This window comes from Oncorhynchus kisutch, linkage group LG22 (assembly GCF_002021735.2).
Source record: "Oncorhynchus kisutch isolate 150728-3 linkage group LG22, Okis_V2, whole genome shotgun sequence".
Classification (NCBI taxonomy): domain Eukaryota; kingdom Metazoa; phylum Chordata; class Actinopteri; order Salmoniformes; family Salmonidae; genus Oncorhynchus; species Oncorhynchus kisutch.
This window is the reverse complement of record NC_034195.2, coordinates 26,087,215-26,108,012: the sequence shown is the minus strand read 5'-3', so window position 1 is coordinate 26,108,012 and position 20,798 is coordinate 26,087,215. Positions and strand designations below refer to the sequence as shown.

At 42.4% G+C, this 20,798-nt stretch overlaps 1 protein-coding gene across 4 annotated transcripts in view; it reads right to left on the bottom strand.

Annotated features, from left to right (window-relative positions):
* Nucleotides 1-20,798, bottom strand: part of LOC109866907 (myocyte-specific enhancer factor 2A) — a 96,826-nt gene that overhangs the window by 26,101 nt on the left and 49,927 nt on the right. For all 4 annotated transcript variants that reach the window (XM_020455807.2, XM_031802065.1, XM_020455808.2 and 1 more), the window contains exon 4: nt 20,087-20,290. In XM_020455807.2, coding sequence (XP_020311396.2) covers nt 20,087-20,290 — 204 coding nt within the window. The remainder of the gene's footprint in view (nt 1-20,086; nt 20,291-20,798) is intronic.

Genomic DNA, 20,798 nt, shown 5'->3' with positions numbered 1-20,798 from the left:
TTGAATTCATTTCTTATTTTCTGCCTGCCAGTGTGCCTGCCAGTGTGCCTGCCAGTGTGCCAGCCAGTGTGCCAGCCAGTGTGCCAGCCAGTGTGCCTGCCAGTGTGCCTGCCAGTGTGCCAGCCAGTGTGCCAGCCAGTGTGCCTGCCAGTGTGCCTGCCAGTGTGCCAGCCAGTGTGCCTGCCAGTGTGCCTGCCAGTGTGCCTGCCAGTGTGCCTGCCAGTGTGCCTGCCAGTGTGCTGGTGTGAGCTGGGAACGATACAGGTACTGTACTCCTATGCAATGGTTGACAATGACAGACAAATTGAAATATCACTCCTTATCCTTTCATCATTTAGAGATCTTCAGCATGGGAGAAACTAAATATTTATCTGTCTCTTGTCTCTGACCCTTTCTCTGCCCTCTCTCATTGTCTCTCTCAACCCCCCCCCCCCCCCCCTTTTCTCTCTCCTCTATCTCCCTCCCTCTCTCTCGCTGCATGTGTGTGTTTCAATACATATTTTATTATCTTTCAGTTATCATAAGCCACCCAGCTGGAAGACACCACGGCATAAGAGGATCCCACAGAGCAGCAGTTCAAACCGTTGTGGACTTTAATTCTGCACGGTTGCCACTCGCAGGATCTTATCAATGTTAAGTAATGTAGCAAATAAAATAGTTTATTATATGTGGTCAAAGACGCTTATTAGAGCATGAAATGGAGCGATTATTGTAAGAGGAACGAGCACACAGTATGGTGTGTTGTGATATAGAAGTCCAATGAGATTTGTTTTACATCTTAAAAGAATCCCACACTATAAAACGAAGGTTTGTGGTAACTTTCTATCAGAGGAGTGGTTCTCTTGTCTTCGTTAAGAGTGTGAATGACGGTGCTTACATGAGCCGATGACAGCTCGTGACAGCATGTGATATCAAGCCAGTCAGAGCAAATCAAGCTTCATTTATATGTGTGTTGTTCAGGTTCCCCTAGCACGCTGGTGCAGGTCCAGAGCTGTGACCTCCCCTGTCTCTGGGCTGCGTCTGAGCCAGGTATCTACAGCAAGGCCACTGACTCCTCTGGATGGAGAGGTCACAGTGTGAGGGAGTGTAGTTGGGCCCAAAGACACTAATGAGCCCTTAGTCTCTGCCTCCGTCTCCATCACCCTGGAGGTGCTGGAGGTAACGCACTGGCTGCTGTGTGTGTGTGTGTGTTTGTGTGTGTGTTCATGGTTGTTGCAGCAGCAGCTGGCGTCTGCTGACAGCTCTCTGACAGTACAGTGGTGTCTCGACTGATCTCTATCTAACAACGTGTCTTACCCAACCCTGCTTACAGTCGCTACCAACACGCTGACGAGCTCTGTATGACACATTACTGTTGGATTTCCTAGGCTTGAAATGCTGTGAAACATAACTTGGTTACAATGTACCTGTCTACCAAGGCTCAGTTGATCCCAGCAAATTGACCAGTACTGAATCAAACGACCCTCTACTCTAGTTTAGGCACATGATGAAATGGTGTAGAATATAAAAGCTTAAGCAGGAGAACTGAAAAGTACCTAAATCTCATCAGTCATATCTGTCTGACAGTGTTGCTGAGGAGAGAGAGAAAGTCTCATGAGTAATGAATGATCAAAGCCGGCCCTAGCCTTTTGGGGGCCCTAGGCAATTTTTTTAGTGGCCCCCGTTTTGAATGTCAAATAGGAAAAAAATGTGTTTCAGAGTTAATTTCCTGCAATTCTACACATTTAGCCATGACTTATGCCACGATATCTGAGTGAGATTGACTAATAAACTCATTGGGGGCTCCCTGTAGGTCAGGGCCCCTGGGCAAGTGCCCTTCGTGCCCGGTCGATAATTTGACCATGATTACTACAAGTTTAGATAGCTGGCTAGAGTAACTTAAAAATCTTTTTAAAAGAATCTGACATGCATTAATTTAGTGACTGTCAGTGGCTGACATAACATGAGAAAAACTGCTGATGCACAATCAAATGTCGAAATTGCACCTTGTGTATTCTACTATTCTAACTCTCAACAGTTGAGACCCCAACTGAGTTACCCTATAGGCCGGGGGCCCTAAGCAACCGCTTATGTCGCTTATGCCTAGAGCCGGCTCTGAGAATGATACACAACATGTGTAAATGTGCAGTTAGATGCACTTGTGTTTGGTGTGGTACAGAGCAGGGGCATTCTTCTCAACAAGAAAAAAAACACCTTCCTGTTTACTAAGGCTGTTCTTTAGTTAGGCTCCCGTAAAGGCTGTGTTTGCTACGGAAACTATGCACTTTCTCCACCAGACTGCCACAGATCTGATCGGGACCTGCAAATTAAAGTCCCGACCTGCTCATTATGTGAATAGCTGGTTTGGGCTGGTCGGCCATGGCTGTGTGAGATGGGCAGGGCAACAGGCAGCACTTCCACAACAAGCCTCCAACCAGCCGCACCCCTCTGGCCCTTGGCCGTGATCACTCAGAGAGGGGCCAGTGGAAACATCCAGTGCCAGGGACACTCAGCATTCAGAACAAACCATGGAACATGTTGCACTGAGACTAAACAACACAGAGCCTAACAACGAGTGCTCATATCTAGGTCATTGTCCATAAGAGATGGATTCGTAAGTGAAAATTGATCACTCTGATTAGAGATGTCCTGAAATGCAACATCACTTAAAATGAGGACATAATCATGCACGCCTAAGAAAGAGTGAATATTTCCTCCGAGGTGCTCCTAGCTGAGCATGCTCAAGAGTGAAGGTCTGGGACAGCATGGCCGTTATTCCTCCTTAAATGACTTGGCATGTTTCTGGTGTCCCACAGACGCTGCCCGCAGCTCCCAGTAAATGGATCACTAAATCAGCACATGGCCAAACAGGTGTCTCTCTACCAAACACCTGTCAGGCCCTGGTTCCCCGGCCCAGCCAATCACAAACAGTCTCACACCGACATGGCCTTAGAAGGGGCCACATGGAACCCTGAAGGCCATCAAACCTTCCCCCAGCCAAGGATTTTACTCCATAATACAAATACATCAAAGTATTGGTAAAGCAATTCAAATCTTACACAAAACCTAGAAAACAAAACCAACCAACTCTGAACGCATTGGGTACAGATGTCCTTTCAATGTATAGTTTTGATTTACATTTGGTTGAGTTGTCAACTAACGTGAAATCAACAAAACATTTCACCATGTCACTGCATTTAGGTTAAGAGTTGGGTGGAAAAAAACATGAAATTATCTTATGTTGATTCAATGGCATCACAATTCTTTTTTGTTGTTGAAATGACATGGAAACAGCGTTGATTCAAACAGTTTTTGCCCCGTGGGAAGTATGGTAAACAAAATCCAAAATAAAACAAGCGTCCCTTCTATTGCTTTTCAAATTCTAGCTCTGAAACTAAATTTCAAAAGTCATGTCAAGCTGTGTAGTTTTATGCTTATTAAGAAAGAAAAGTTGGAGGGGTATGAATACAGTCAACAACAACATTTATAATGGAGGTTGGGTGGGGGTGGTGGGTCTGTCTGTGTACAGGGCTGCAGTCAGAGAGTAGTGACGAGTGAACTTGTGTAATCTGTTCACAAGGCCCGTGGAGGCTCATAAAGTTCAGTGGGAACCAGGCCAGCAGCTATTTTCTCACAGCTATCCAGACCTGGATTGATAGAAATGTGTCTCTATACACCAAACATGTTAGTCGGGGATTCTGACATCAAACCAGCTGGACATAATAGTGAGTGTGTGAATTTAGCAGTAAGAGAACAGGCTTTCTGCTTTTCAGGCCTTGAAATGTGTCTCTCCATTCTCAGTATTGTATGCCAAACCGACATACTGACAATAACATCTAGTGTACCTGTATCACTCATCTCCTCCATTGTGCCAATAATTGTTCATTTAGCTGAAACTCACAAACATACACAGGAGTATTTGGAGTTTTTGGAGCAGTGTGTCAAATGTACTGTCAATTGTACTCTTTAAAAATGGTTATATTTTTTATATTACATTTCACCCACCATAGAGTATAGTGTTCTATAAAGATCAGCGTTTATGTCACATTAAATAAACATGAATGTAACACTCAAAAGACTGACAGGGTATTTATTTATTATTATTATTTTTTTTTTTTACAATTGGCTGAGTTGAACGCCAACCGCAGAGTTTATATCATAGCCCCACACACATTCAAAACTGAGGCCACCATCATTTCAGGAGTTCAAAATAAAGTGGAGCTGAGGCTGTTTGTGAAGCTGTTGCGTAAGCCACCTACATTCCCTGTTTCTTGTGAAGCTCTTTCACTGAAACAGTCTGCCTTGGATAGAACACCATTACACTCCAATGCCCCCCACTTGTGTCAAGAGCTTTTTAGATTTCACTTATTCATGTACTGTACCTGAATAAAAGGGAGGTTGGAAGTAGACAGTGAATAAAAGCCAAACTTCTCAAATGTGGAGAGAAGGCAGGTAGAGGCTGTCTTCCAGTGTGCAAAGGTAGCTACACAGAACATACACCAAGATCATACTTTAAGAGCCATTATTATTGTATTATAGTCTATACAATGTATGTATAGTTGAACTATTTCTCCTTCTGTAGCGTTCATCCCCACCCTGCTCATTCTGCACTGTTGTGAATGAGCTTGTTGTGCCTGTTGCCGCACTAAGCAAGGTAGCATGCTAATCCTCATGACATCACCATTGTGTCCAGTCCGTTCCATCTAATGTGCTTATCAAAAGGGCCTCTTTGAGTGTGAAGGCAGTTGAGAATCAGCATGGGGAGGCGGCTGATAGCAAGGCTTTTCATCTGCTCACAAATATATTTCTCTTATATAACATCTTAAGAGACAAGTCTTTCAGTGTGAGTATGCTCCCATTTTTCCTTTGGTGCTGTAGATTTCACTTGAGGGGGGGAAAGGAACTGTTGGTTGTTCTCGTTTGCACTCTATCTAGTGGCTGTATGTATTGTATGCCATTACCAAGGGCCCTAAAAGCTTTTCCTGTCTACTCCCTGGTACTGGTCATGTTACTGGTATGGGAGTAGGGAAGTAGGGAGGGCTAGATAAGGAGAGTGGTTTTGATTCCCAGACATATCTGGTTCAATCTCATGACCATTCCACATCATCAGTGATCTAAGTGATATCAGGATATGACCTCTCTGTCAGACCATTGTCTGACTCCTCAAATCAGAGGAAATACAGCAGCAGGGCCTCCTTCTCAGTTGGATGGGACGGACTGCATTTTGTTTGGTTATTATTATCGGTCTGCAGCTGTTTGGGAAACAATATACAGTCTGTAATCCAATCCCCTCCAAAAACAGGACAATGGCGAGACAACAGTTAGTTCCAAGCTGACACACCAAAAAGACTAACGCATGCAGATGTATAAAAGAAGAGTGAGCCTAACTAAGCAGTGGTCTGCGTGTGTCTAAAGGAGGCAGACAGGGAAGAGAAAGCCTCCGTCTCAGCTCAATATACAATAAAGCAGATAATTACTGTGGTTGACCGGCTAGATTATCACTTTGATAAATATAGCCGCTATATTATTGAATAAGAATCCATTGCACTGCAGCGAGCAATACTTTTCCCTCAGAGAGACAGCTGCTCAGAGACTGTTTGATTGATGGACGCGACAAAGATATTAGTTGCCACAGTCAAAGAGAACATACTTTCAATCAGCGGCTTGGATATTTTCAGAAAATTTTGCCAACTGGGAATTGAAGTCCAAATTGAGGATAAAGGCATCTCAAAGTCATCATTATCTACATCTTTAAAAGATTGGGAACAAATGAGACGAACATGCTCCATTACATCCAACTAGCTCTAGACATCTATAGAGCACCATGTGGGTATATTTTAGATGAAAATAGATTACATTCAACATAAAAAGGTGTAAAAAGGTATACAATTTAAGTAAATAACCATTCACTAAGTTCACATCTTCCCCTCCCGACCTCCCTCACTGTCTCCCTCTCTCTCTCTCTCCCTGTCTTTCTCCCTGTCTCTCTCCCTGTCTTTCTTCCTGTCTTTCTCCCTGTCTCCCTCCCTGTCTCTCTCTCTGTCTCTCTCTCTGTCTTTCTCTCCCTGTCTCTCTCTCTCTCTCTTTGTCTCTCTCTCTGTCTCTCTCCCTGTCTCTCTCTCCGCCTCTCCCTCCCTGTCTCTTTCCCTGTCTGTCTCTCTGTCTCTCTCTCTCTCCATCTCTTCCTCCCTGTACCCCCAGAGTGGATCATTAGCTGTCAGAGCCCTTGAAACCGTACCCCCGCCCTCAACTCCCATTCCTGCTCGCTTCTAAAATATTCATAAGGACAATTAGGAGTTCCGATAAGGCGGGTGTGGAGGGCTGGTGTGGGCACGGAGGGCTGGGGGCGCACAGCGGAGGGAAAGGGCAGGATGTGCCAGCAGGACGTCCGTTCTGCAACACTCTATACCCAGACCACAGACCTGGCCTCATCAATCAGCAGCCCTTCCTCCCTCCCTGACACCCCCTCCTCACTCAGGCAGGCTAGTCGGGGAGGGTGGTATGATGCCAGCTAACCCCCTCCCCCTCCTCCTTCCAAGTAACTCTGCTCTGCCCTCGCCCCTGGGCAGAGGGGAGGGGTGGGGCGTCTCACACTACCCATTGGGGTGGGCTCGTGGTTGTTCCTCTGTCCATTCTGGTCACTGTGGTCTCTCATGTCAGCTCTGCACTACACAGCGGGCACCAAGGCGCTCTAATGGTGGCATGTCTGTCATTAAAGTAGTTCAAACCAAATTAGGGCAGCTCATGTGTGACCTATTTTACATATTCTGACGTTTATGACGTGTCTGTTAGGGTTGTCAATCTGGCTGTTCCTATATGAACCTGAAAGAATAATGAAGTGGTTATTCTCTGAACATGGTGTTGCATGTTGCCACTGAGCTGCATGTAATGAATTCTTTTCATTACAAGTTAGGCCTTGCTTTACAAAGAGTTTTACCATACACCATGGTAGGCCTGTGCCAGTTAATCAGTGCCATATGCCTCTAGAAACTAAACAATACATCACTTAAGACATTTTAATAAAGTAAAACACAAAGGAATCATATATCATGGCAATGTTGAAATCATTCAAGTGTTTATGGGATGATGTCAGCTAAATGTAATCCACAAACATTTGCCAGAACAATGAGGTAGAGAGCAAAGAATTGTATTAGTAAAGGTCTTCATTCCTGGTGTTACAGTTATTACATTCAATCATGTATTTGAATGTTGGAGATGCTTTCTCCCTCACGATCTCAAGTTGAATCAATAGGATCATAGAAATATTCCATTAGCCACGGTTTGATGCCTAGGGATGAGCTCTGGTGTTAGCATTAGCAAAGGGCTAGGGATGAGCTCTGGTGTTAGCATTAGCAAAGGGCTGGGGGTGAGCTCTGGTGTTAGCATTAGCAAAGGGCTGGGGGTGAGCTCTGGCATTAGCATTAGCAAAGGGCTAGGGATGAGCTCTGGTGTTAGCATTAGCAAAGGGCTAGGGATGAGCTCTGGTGTTAGCATTAGCAAAGGGCTGGGGGTGAGCTCTGGTGTTAGCATTAGCAAAGGGCTGGGGATGAGCTCTGGTGTTAGCATTAGCAAAGGGCTGGGGGTGAGCTCTGGTGTTAGCATTAGCAAAGGGCTGGGGGTGAGCTCTGGTGTTAGCATTAGCAAAGGGCTGGGGGTGAGACTTGTTAGAATGCAATGCAACGTATTATGCATTGTTTTATACTGAACAAAAATGTAAAACGCAACATGTAAATTGTTGATCCCATGTTTCATGAGCTGAGAAGAAAATCCCCAAAATGTTCTATACGCACAAAAAGTTGATTTCTCTCACAGATTTGTTTACATCCCTGTTAGTGAGCATTTCCTTTGCCAAGATAATCCATCCACCTGACTGGTGTGGCATATCAAGAAGCTGACTAAACAGCATGATCATTACACATGTGCACCTTGTACTCGGGACAATAAAACGACACTCTATAATGTGCAGTTTTGTCACACAACACAATGCCACAGATGTGTCAAGTTTTGAGGGAGCACGCATTTGGCATGATGACTGCAGGAATGTCCACCAGAGTTGTTGTCAGAGAATTGAATGTTAATTTCTCTACCATAAGCTGACTCCAATGTTGTTTTAGAGAATTTGGCCGTACGTCCAACCGGCCTCACAACCACAGACCACGTGTAACCACGCCACCCCAGGACCTCAACATCTGACTTCGTCACCTGCGGGATCTGAGGAGTATTTCTGTCTGTAATGAAGACCTTTTGTTGGGAAAAGCTCATTTGGCTGGGCTCGGCTCCCAAGTGGATAGGCCTATTTCCTCCCAGGCCCACCCGTGGCTACGCCGTTGCCCAGTCATGTGAAATCCATAGAATAGGACCTCATTTATTTATTTAAATGGACTATTATCTTTATATGAACTGTAAAATCTTTGAAATGGTTGTGTGTTGTATTTATAGTTTTGTTCAGTATATGTGTAATAATTAGGTTGAACACTCATGTTGTCATTTTCTATGCCTTGTTCCTTTTCCTGACAGAAAGTTTTCAATCTTTCTCACTTTGTGGATTCATAAATGAAGTGTTGGTCGACATGTAATAAGGTGCAAATGATTGCTTTATTTTTCAAATCAAATCAAAGTTTATTGGTCACGTACACAGTTTAGCAGATGTTATATCGGATCGCTATAAGCGGAATGCTTATGCTACTAGCTCCTAACAATGCAGTAAAATGACAAATAAGTACACAAATAATTCAAACGTTTTAAAAAGGAAAAAGGAAAGTCAGTATGAATCCAATTAACAACCCCAATAGCACTGTAACAGCAATCAAAATGCAATCTATACTATATTATACTATATCATTAGACTATATTCAGGTCTGTGTAGTGTTGCTTGTGTAAGATGCTGCTGCTCATGCTGTTGCTCAGACTCAGGCCATGATGAGCCAGGTAATCCAGCCCAGCGGGCTCTGTCCCCCTGCCAGGTGCCAGGTAACCTAGGGACAGGTTAGGATCTGTCTCACTTGCCCCAAGACTGGGTTCAAGAAGTGAACTGCACCCACACTAACCAGTTCTAACACAAGAGAGTTTAACAGCAACAAAACCATCAGTGGTTATATCACAAACATGTCTGAGGACATAAACCACTGAAACACTAGTAACATCTTTCAATCACACAGCGCCTTTCCCTAAGCTACGGACACAGTACATGACAAAGAAGCAACATAATACAAATCCTACTCAGATGAGCAGCAGAAGGAAAATGTTATATATATAACAAAAAGAGCCCGAATGCTGTGTAATTTGTCATTCAGTCTAAAAAACATGTACTCGTGTGTCATCTCTCTTTTTTTCCCTTTGTGAATGAGCGTGAGTGTTATTTGTACAAAGCTGCGAGTGCAGAGCTTCAGCACTTGAGATTAGAGCATGGCTCATTAGTGTCATTGGAGAGTAATGTTTACCGGGGACCGCCATGGCTGTTGTTCTCTCTCCTTTTATTCCACCCTCTCCAAGAAGACCTAGTTTTGAAATGAAAAATACGTATCACACTTGAGAGGGAAGGATGGAAAAAAACTCTGACGTCAATGAAGCACGACATGTGCCCGAAAACAAAAAACTATTGGCTGTAACCTGGTAACAAGCATCAAAGTGAAGAGTGCAGAGGCTTTGTTGACGAACAGGGGCAAATGGCTAACAAACACACATGCACACACTCTCACACTTCATTGGAGACTCTGCTGGTTGTGATAAACTGAGGAAGATTTCACTGTTCATGTCCTCTGTTTTTCTCAAACACTAACATGGGTTTCCACAGCAACCAAGTCACAGTGAACGTGAGGGAGAAGAGACAATCATAGTCCATTCACAGTTTGTTACATAAATGTGGACTGAAATAGGATGTTCTATGAAAGACTTACATAAAAATTATCACTATTGTTTTTTTCATGGAAGAAAAAAACTCCTAAGACAGTGGTGACCCTGTTTCTAGTGAAAGCCCAGAGGAAAAGGAGTCCTTGTCCTATAAAGAGGTGCACTTTGAAACCCAGCAGGAGACTGGCTACAAAACCATTAGCACTCCTTCACTCAGCCATGCAAAGGAAGGCTTTTCAACCAACATGTGTACTGCACCTCAGTACATGCGAAAGGGTAACGGTTCTGTTATCTAGAACTACAAAGAAGAAATCGGAATAATGTATCAAACGATGTAAAAATATATGACAAGAGGAGCTTGGCTTCTTTCAGAGTATGACAGAAAACATTTGTACAACAAAGCCTGACCAACAACTTGACACTGGAAGTAAAAATGGAGTAGTGTTTGTGTGCCATTCTTTCATTGTGTAGTGATAAAGTACAGTGTGTGTTACTGCAAATCAGAGTGAACGTATTAGTATCGCTCCCTAGTCACATGTGGAGGCAGATGAAATGACTCAGGTGAAAGAGGATTGCAGTGCCAAGCATATTTCCTAAAACCACAATCACCAAAAATATATCACAGTGTTTTATCTGGTCTTTTATGCAAAGATAGTGCTGCTATTTCTGCTTTCAAGTTATACATTCGTGATTCCTTGTTTATTTATAGGTGCTTATATATATATGCCTGTGCTCATTGGCCTGCTCAGAATACTGTGTTTGTTTTGATGGTGCAGACTGATTGTACAGGTTAAAGTGATGCTTCAACGGTTTTGTATCATTTCAGACAGCAGTTTTGAAAGTAGTGCTCGCTCACGAGCCAAAACTGGTGACTAAGTCACAGGGGTGTAAATAGCATACCCCCCAAGACATGCTAACCTCCCCTGTTATTGTAATAGGGAGAGGTTAGCATGTATTGGTATTTGGTATTTTGGTATTTTATTAGGATGTCTTCGGGATATGATATTTGTGCATCTGTAACTCTCACTCATCATTATTAAAAATTCATTCAGGATTATCCGTAATCCTAGTAGCATCCACATTACTGTAGACGTATTTAGAAACATTATATTCTTATTTACAATAAAAGTGGCTCCAAAATGACACAATACATTATTTACCCTTTGTTTCTATTGGACACAAAATCATCTGAAACACAACCAAAACAAACAGAAAATGGCTCCAACAAGTTGGTAGAGTCACAAGCTTGATGTAGTCATTGTGTGCTTGGAATATGGGACCAAATACTACACTTTTGACTACTTTAATAAACATATGAGTGAATTTGACCCAATACTTTTGCTCCCCTAAAATGGGGGGACTGTGTACAAAGAGTACTGCACGTTAACCTCCTAGTCATTGTATCAAATTCAAAGTGCTGGAGTACAGAGCCAAAACATTTGTCACTGTCCCAATACTTTTAGAGCTCACTGTATTTTTGCATTTTGTATAATACAGTATATTACGAATTTGTAAGTGCTTAAGATCCTGGATTGCACCTTTAAAGGACTTTCCTGGAATACACAGCAACAGCAACACTCAAGCACCTGTACTGAACTGGATACAGACAGCAGAGATGTAGGTAAATAGCCCTTTGCTTCGTTTTTTCAAATCAAATCCATTACCTAAATATGAATATTAGAACAAAATAAAAAAAATGATTAAAGATAAGCCTAAATACATGTTCAGGGCTGACCCTTGCATTTCCATTTCAAGTCACATTTGCAGAGCATGTTCCCAGACACTGGCGGCCTCAGTCTTTATAGTATGAATGTATGGGGAGAAATTGACACTTCTATTCATATCCTACTCACTACAGACCAATCCCATAAAGAATCCTGTTGCGACAAATATATCAATACAGAGATGGCTTCTGAGATAAAGTCACCAATACAGCTTATCAGATACTAAATATTACAGTTCTAATATCTCACCATGCATAGTACTCTACCAAACCCCCTCTATGGATATAATTATACAAACCAGGCATAGGTAGAAATGTTTTAATGTATCATAGGTTATAAAAGTGAAGGGGAAAGCAAATGAATGTCATTTTAATAAAGCATGAGAGCCCAAAAGTACATATTTGTTTTTCTTCTGGAATATTAAAGTTGGGATCGGCTGGTGTATCAGAATGCCCTGAATCTACTTTAATACATCTATGTCAATAGAACTAACATTTGACTGAGCTTAAGGTGTATTTCTAATATCATGGATGCTCAGAGAGAGAGAGAGCTGTAGCTGCATAGCAGTAAGGATGAGAAGGTGCTGCTGAAGAAAACAGATGAGGAATTTAGACCATGAGGTAAACTAGTCACAACATATGATGAAGTACAACTTATGGGAACATATCAAATTAAATGATGGCACTATAAAGATAAAAAGGCCTAAATTACTTTGTTAGATATACTGTATGCTTAAACTGAGGAAGAGAGTACTGCCCAATGCGTTCTGAAATCTTGCCAGATTATATCACTTTGCAGGCAGTAACCCTGATGTATAGTGTGGACATTGTATGTAGAATAAGTTTAGTAAAAACATGTGTTAATTAGGGGAAGTGGGCTTTTAGATTCTCCCTCCAAGCGACCTTACGCAGACGAGCCAGTGCAGCTAACTATGCGTACCCTTCAGCCATCTCAAATGTCAAACAAGGCTTTAGTGGACCACAGAGGGATTCTGGGCACTGGCCAACCCAAAGTCAAGTCGCTACGTTAAGCACTTGCCAATTAAAATGTAATATTGTCTTTTGTGTTGTCATCTGTGCATATCAAACATAAATTAGGCCCCTGACCCCTTTTAGATTAATCTTTCAAACTTGGTTAATCATCCAGGATTGGGCGAGTCAGTGACATCACTGGAGCGTGAGGTACATATGTGGGATCTTAATTTGAGCCAGTTTGCTACAGCAGGAAAAAATCCTGCAGCAACAGGAAATTATCATTATTATGTGGATTATAATAGACATTTTTGTAGGGGGTGATACACTTTTCGTCAGGGCAAATCAAGTCTGACAGTTCAAACTTTACTTTTCAAATACACTACAAGTTTGAATTTCCTGCTGGGTGGGAAAATTCTCTGCGGCAAAAGAGTGATCAAATGATCAAATGAAGATCCTACATCTGTAAGTGCCATGATCCGTGTGATGCCAGTAACTTTAAGGCAGGGGAATCTCCTCAGTACACGGCAGCTCTATGTTCTCCTGGGATGCAACACTGTGTCATAATATGATACAGTATGGTGATTACTGACCGTTCATGACTCACACAAAATGTCTGAAATTGAAACCAAGTATTCAATTTAGACTGAAGCTTGGATTTTTTTTACACCTTTGTCTTGTTTTATTGAGACAAATACTGTTAGGTGCATGTTTACAGCAGACTTCATTGTATGCACTACTTTCTACTGAACATCGACTACAAAATCCTGTTTCACACCTACCAAGCTATCCACAACTCTGGACCCAAGTGCCTGTCTGACCTCATTCTACCCTCCTGCCCCACACGCACCCTTCACTCCTCCATGTCTGTCCCCCTTGTCAGCCCCGCAGCAGACTAAACACTATGGGTAACAAGGCTTTCAGTTGCACGTCTCCACGGCTGTGGAACGCACTTCCAGACACTATTAGGGTTGAGTCTCTTCCAGACACTATTAGGGCTGCAGAGTCTCTGGCCTCCTTTAAGACACAGCTGAAGGCAGTGCTGTTCAGGAAAGCCTTCAAGGACGTCTGCTATTTCTGTTCTCGTGTCCTCCGGATCTGGCCACACCTGTATATAGCTTTGATTGTTGTTATTATTATTATTTGTATTACTGTTATTATATGTTCAAGAGAGCCAGCCCTCTGGAGGAGTGATTTGTATGAGAGAATTCAGGAGTGGTGACAGCTTCTCTCTGTGCCAGCCAGAGCCTCATGTGACTGTCCCCATTATCTTGGAATGTCACAACTATAGATACACAAGCCTGATTCTGTCTCTGATGCTCCACAGAGGGAGCCACTAGGCGTTTGATGTTTATTACAATGTGCTTACTCACTAAGCCTAAGTCAACAAGAGTATGGTCATAATATTCAACAAAGACTTGCACCATCTCACAGTAGAACGCTTTTTCAACTATTAATTTCTATGATTGATTCCTGCATTTCAGGAACAGTTGTGTGTATACACGTATTACCTGGGAAGCCTTGGTGTGGTTACTTGGATTGGAGAGATAAACTAAAATGAAAGGACAAATGTTTCCCATCATATCATCACTGCATTATGTGGGCCATTGAAGTGCAGTTGTCGGGCATAAATACATAGCATGTCATGCCGTTGCAAGGTGTCTGGTGTCCACTGCCTGAGAAGCATGATTCATCCCCATAAATGAAAGGAATACATCTTGTCAAGTGCCAAGAGTCAAAGTGAGCAACATATTTGTCTATTTGAGGACTACATCGTTAAATTGATAGCTCCACTATAATAAAATGAAAGAATTTCCATCATGATTTTTGCCTAATCAAATAAAGCATCTGTATTTTGATGGGTAGAGTGAAGGGTTTGAAACAGAGGCTTTCCTTTCCCTCTCTTCCTCTCGCTCTTTCTGTGCAGACAATTTTCTTCACATTCACGTTCTCCGCAGAAGCACCGGGAGGAAGATAATTGATCAATCAGGCAAATTGAACAGTCTGGACGGCTAGCCCACCATAGCAGATGTGCCAATTTGCATTCATTAAGACAGAGATGAGTCTTAATCACTGTACTGGATTTGATTGACAACATAAACAGCCCCTGTCTCAAATCCTGGGACCACTGCCTTTTTATAGCTCTTTTCTATATTTTAAATAGTCATTTCTATATGCAATGGCATTTGTTTTATGATCCACTGCCAATGGCCAATGTGGTTACTATAAGCAGGCTTAGTGGTGAAAGAGCAGAGTGATGTAAATGAAAGGTAGTGGAGGAAAGAGAAAAGCAGGCCCAATAGACCTGACATTATGAAATGGTCATCTTTGGATTATCATTCTGAATGGTGAGTGCCATTCATCATAATAGATGATCATTGAAAGTAACAATATTAATAAATCTAGAGTCATTTATACGCTCATTCTTTCACTGAATGAGTTGTTTACCTTTAAGAACACTCAACAATGACAAATGATTCATTTCCAAAAGCACATTTAACAAAGATGGCCTCCCTAATGTCGCTGGGAGATAAAGGTGAATTTGCATATGACTGCTCTTACTTACTGTCACACCCTGACCATAGTTTGCTTTGTATGTTTCTATGTTTTGTTTGGTCAGGGTGTGATCTGAGTGGGCATTCTATGTTGTGTGTCTAGTTTGTCTGTTTCTGTGTTTGGCCTGATATGGTTCTCAATCAGAGGCAGGTGTTAGTCATTGTCTCTGATTGGGAACCATATTTAGGTAGCCTGTTTGGTGTTGGGTTTTGTGGGTGATTGTCTCCTGTGTCAGCGTTTGTGCCACACGGGACTGTGTCGAGGTTATGTGTTTCTAGTTTATGTGTTTGTAGTTTATTCATGTATAGTTTTCTTATTAAAAACAAACATGAATTTCATCCATGCTGCATTTTGGTCCTCCTCTCCTTCGACGGAAGAATCGCGTTACACTTACTCCACAAGTCGGGCATGTAAAAAGACAAACAAAAAAAGTGTAGTCCGGCTCTTTACAAGCCCAGGCAGCTATTTGAGTAAAACTGCAGTTCCAAATTTGATTAAGGACATTATTACTAGCCTGGACTAAAGTGTAGCCTAGCAGTTGTGTTTAAACTAGTACAGCTGTATAATCCCATGCAATTATGTCCACATCCCCTATTTTATGAGATTACTTTAAATGTGTTCAGTCAATGTCAATTTCGTTTAAATGCAAACTTGATTAATCCAAGCATTGCTGCAAACCGTAATTGTGTTGAAATGCTCTAAAGAAAAGCACAGATGGACATTCCTGTGAAGTTGATTTCAGGGAATTGCAGCTAGACAGTGAGGAGTCTGTATTCAGAGTTGCAGTAGAAGGTTATAGAATAGCTAAAGGAAGATTTCATTAGTTGGGGAGGAAGAGGAGAAGGGATGATTTGATTATTTTTAATTACCTACAGCAGCATTTTCATTTGAGGTACAAATAGTATTCAATAATAAACACAACAACACTGTAGGACAGCACCCAAATCCAGACATGAACAGCAGTGATCTACTATACAGGGTAGTATGACATATGCAAGCTGGTCTGTCTGTTTCTTTATCACAGTGATATTGATCCAGTTGAAATGCATTTGATCTATCCTCTGTACATCAGCCTTAATACAGATTCTCAGATAAAAGGTTCACAGGTTTCTCACTACAAACTGCTAGTAAAGAAAGGGTACCAGAAACTAAAATGATCCTGTAAAAGCAAGCTTTTCTTCTCTACTTGCCCCTGTGTTCACTCAGCACAGGAAAACGGCATGGCAAGGAATGACGTTTTCTCTGGCAATATATGTTCTATAAAGTCCTTAGAGACCCAGACAGGCTTGCCCTAACCTCTGAGGAAAGGAAACAGTACATCAATCCATCCAGCATAGCTACTCAGTAAATAAAAGGTTGCTCTGAGAGCCGGGTCTTTGAAAGGTGAGACGCAGATGAGATCAGATGGGAACAGGGAGACTTCTAATCAGACGGAGAAGTGGACGTGATCCACAAAGGCAGATTTCATGCAACAGTTCACCTGTCGCCCGGAGTGTTGCTGCAGTTCAGACCACCACACACACCGCACACACATTTATGCTCAGGCACAGCGATCTCAGCCTGCTGCTCTGGTCTCCACAGCGAGCCAAGTTTCAGACAAAATCCATAGCCCTCCACTGGGTTATCAAACTGTGCCCCAGGCAGGTCTCCATCTGAGGAAAACACGGCAATTGCTCTCCCACACTGCAAGGCCCAGCCTTTATCTACAGATGGTACTACTGAGCAGGAATGTGACCTTTGATTTGGCTTCGCACATGGAATTGGAACGTATGCTTCCCAATGAAAACTCCGAAAGGATTTGCTTGGCCTCATTTGCTCACCTGCGAGGCAGGTGAGCAAATGACTGTGTGGCAATTATCAGTTTAATGCAATTTCTACATGTAGAGGAGTGTCAGGGTGAGTGTCTCCATGTGAGACACATCACTACAGAGACCAGTGGAGGCTGCTGAGGGGAGCACGGCTCATAATAATGTCTGGAACAGAGTAAATGGAATGGCATCAAACACATGGAAACCATGTGTTTGATGTTTTTGATACCATTCCACTTATTCCACTCCAGCCATTACCACGAGTCCGTCCTCCCCAATTAAGGTGCCACCAACCTCCTGTGACAGAGAGAGGGAGAGAGAGAGAGAAAGTGAAAGACACAGAGAGGGAGGGAGTGAGATAGAGCTATCCATTATAGACCCATTCTGTGCTTCTCTCACCCATTTACGCTAAGAAGGGAACTAATTGCTTCATTCGGCGTGCAGTCATCCTATATCCCAATGACACTGACTACACCCAGATAGGGAAGCAGCAGACAGATAGACATTCAGATCATGGCATAAAATACAATTTGTGCTTTTGTTATTTCAAAAGGGTAGTCCGTGTTTTAATGATAAATCTATTGGCAATCTCTGTGTTCTGTAAGAACGCAAGGACATTCTGAACATTTAATTTGTCTTTTATTGAAGACGCCACCTGGCTTTCTCTATATAAACACTTCACAACAGGATGCAGCCAACAGCCTGGGCTAGATCAGATAAGCCCACAGCAGACACTGAGCTCTATCTGACGGCTCTGACATTTGCTCTTGTGCCGCAGCACTTTTTGGAACAGTGAATGGTGGGTAGTGTGGAAATGTTCAGAATTGGAGCCTGGACAGGCCTGGTTACTTCTGCTCTGCTTCTTCACTTCTGAACCTTGGCCACATAGCCAGCAGGGTTAGAGGGATTTGCACATATCTGCACAGATGCTGGCCGAGTGAGCAGGGACAACGCTGCATTGTTCTCCCCTTTCGATCTCGCTGCAAGAGCAGGGCAGAATCCTTGCGAGTGGCTAGAGGGGCTATGAGGGACATGAACAGATCGCCACCAGCTTGTACTACACACTACACTTCAGTTAGTGGCAGTGCCCCCTAGAGATGACACTGTGTGCCCTGCAGAGTACAGTACATGACATTTACAAGATACAGCTAACATATACATCAATAAACTACAATGGCAAAAGGCATACACTACTGTACTGTAGAATCTGTACGGGAATCTCTACAAAAAGGAAACGCCTGTTTATTAAGAGCAAATGATGGATCCTCTTCCATCTGTGAGAAACAGTTTTAGTTGCTGTGCTTTGGTCCTGATGAATCCAAGAAGGACTCCCGAGTCACGGCAGAAAACAATCATAGGGTCACTTTTACATAATTGTGGAGTGTGTCCATGTATTTTTAATGCAGGTGAGACCCTGCTTAGCTCAGAGGGAGAGAGATCAGGGCCCCTGGTGGGGGACTGAGGCTGCTGGATGCCAGAGCACTGTTTTGCAGCTCTGCCAAGCAGGTAATTTACTAGCAGCAGTACCATGAATAAAATATACCAGGCACAGCTGACTCCTTTCATGCTATTGGATGCTAAGTGAAAGACTTTTAAAAACATGGGATTCTTGGAATTTATGTATCATACTCTGTATCCCTTTCCTGCAGTCAAATGACTAGTGGCCTCGTAGGTGGAATGTTATTCATATTTTTCATAATTTCATAATACACGCAGATAATTAGGTGTTTCTATGTCAAACAGTTTTGTTATATTTCTTCTGTGATGTATATAAAGAATAATATTGGGATACAAACTCAAAATGGAATACATTTCAACTCTATTTCTGACATGGTACAGGTGTCCTCTTTTTTTAAGCCCATAACCATGTCTGTGAGGTGTATACTTTTGTTTCAAAGTAGATTTGTTTATGACTATCAAGAAACCCTGATTTAGCCCACCACAGTAAAAGGTTAAACTCCTGATGTTTCTTTGTCTTATTATTACTTTGTCTTTGAGTAATAATAAGGTACAGTGCCTTCAGAAAGTGCCTTCCATTTTTTCACATTTTATGTATTATAAAGTGGGATGAAAATGTATTTAATTGTAATTTTTGTCGACGATCTATAAAAATGACTCTGTAATGTCAAAATGGAAGAAAAATTATATATTGTTTCTATTAATTAATGGAAAATTAAACACTATTATAAACTGGGTGGTTCGAGCCCTGAATGCTGATTGGCTGACAGCTGTGGTATCTCAGATCGTATACCACGGGTATGACAAAACATGTATTTTACTGCTCTAATTACATTAGTAACCAGTTTATAATAGCAATAAGGCACCTCGGGGTTTGTGCTTAAGAACAGCCCTTGGCCGTGGTATATTGGCCATATACCACACCCCTTTGGGCCTTATTGCTTAAATATATCTTGATTAGATAAGTATTCAACCCCCAAAGTCAATACCTGATAGAATCACTGTTGGCAGCAATTACAGCTGTGAGTCTTTCTGGGTAAGTCTCTAAGAGCTTTGCACACCTGGCACAAAATCGTGGCATAAAACGTCTAAAATCTTACAGTCTGCAAAGGCCTTTAGTGAAGAATTAAGACACCATCTTCAGAAAACAGGTTCTGAATAGGTTGAAAAACCACGAGTACGTCAGTAAGAGGTATTTGTATCCAGAAGGATCACATAATCACCCCCATTTTCTTTTCAGTGATGCTCTTGGCCGACAGATTAGGTAGGCTGGCATAACAAGTGGGTTCTTCTTCTTCTGTGAGTGTTTGGGCATGTAGACGGATACTAGCTGCCAGAAAGACCAAGTGCTGCCGGAATTCTCTCCAACACTCTTAGAGCCAATATGAATCTCTAAAGTATGTTCACTACACAATGCTGTGTAATGAAACCTAACATTTAAAGACTTTTTGTCTTAAATGGTGGTATAATGATTCTGCCATTTATCCATGCATGTATCTACAGTACAGTATCTGGGGGAAACAGGGTTTCCATACTGTTTGGACAGCTACTGAGTGTAAGCCTGTGCTGAACTCATCTCTCATAGCTTATCAGAGGCTGCAGACGTCCTCTGCCTGACTGGTAACTAAAAGGAAACTGTTACCGGCCCTTCAGTTTCCATTGACCAAACAGTGTATTTTTCCAACATAAGCATATACATGGTTTTCCTGCCATGGCACAGTGAAAATGTGAAGCCACTCACCTCGACAATGTCAGAGTTAGTTCTGCTCTCGTGGGGCTCGTTGTACTCAGTGTATTTGAGCAGGACCTTGTCCATGTCTGTGCTCGCATACTGAAACAGTTTGTTTGAGCTGTTGAATATGATCAGGGCTATCTCACAGTCACATAGAACGCTGAGCTCATAGGCCTTCTTCATTAGCCCAAACTTCCTCTTCGTGAAGGTAACCTGAGGAGACACAGACCAACATCATCAGTTACACACAGAACAAAATCAGATTCAAAAATTACTATTCAAATCCAGAAAATATGCATAAATAAATCCACACAGAATTTAGTATGCATGTATAAAAGACGGTGCTTAAACAGAATTGGAAATGATGTTGAACGGCAGCCTGAGGGTGTTTTTACTGCTTCGATAAGGGGTCAGGCTGCAGCTGCAACGTTTCAGAACTAAAAATAAGACACTTTCCTATCTCCATCTCTCATAATACACAAGTCATAAGTGTATCCCTTTAGGAAAACTACAGTGAGGATATGAGGCTGGTGTGACTGGTTAGCAGGCCAGAGGTCAGGCAGTGTAAAGTCATGTAGCGGTTCAGTAAGCTGAATCAGGGCGTTGGGAACAGGGATCCGTACATTGCATTAGCTCCTGACTCCATGTACGGTAAGGACAGCGGTCCCTCCCTGCCCCTGCATCACTCTGCCTGTAACACGAGCCCACAGACGGGACTGTA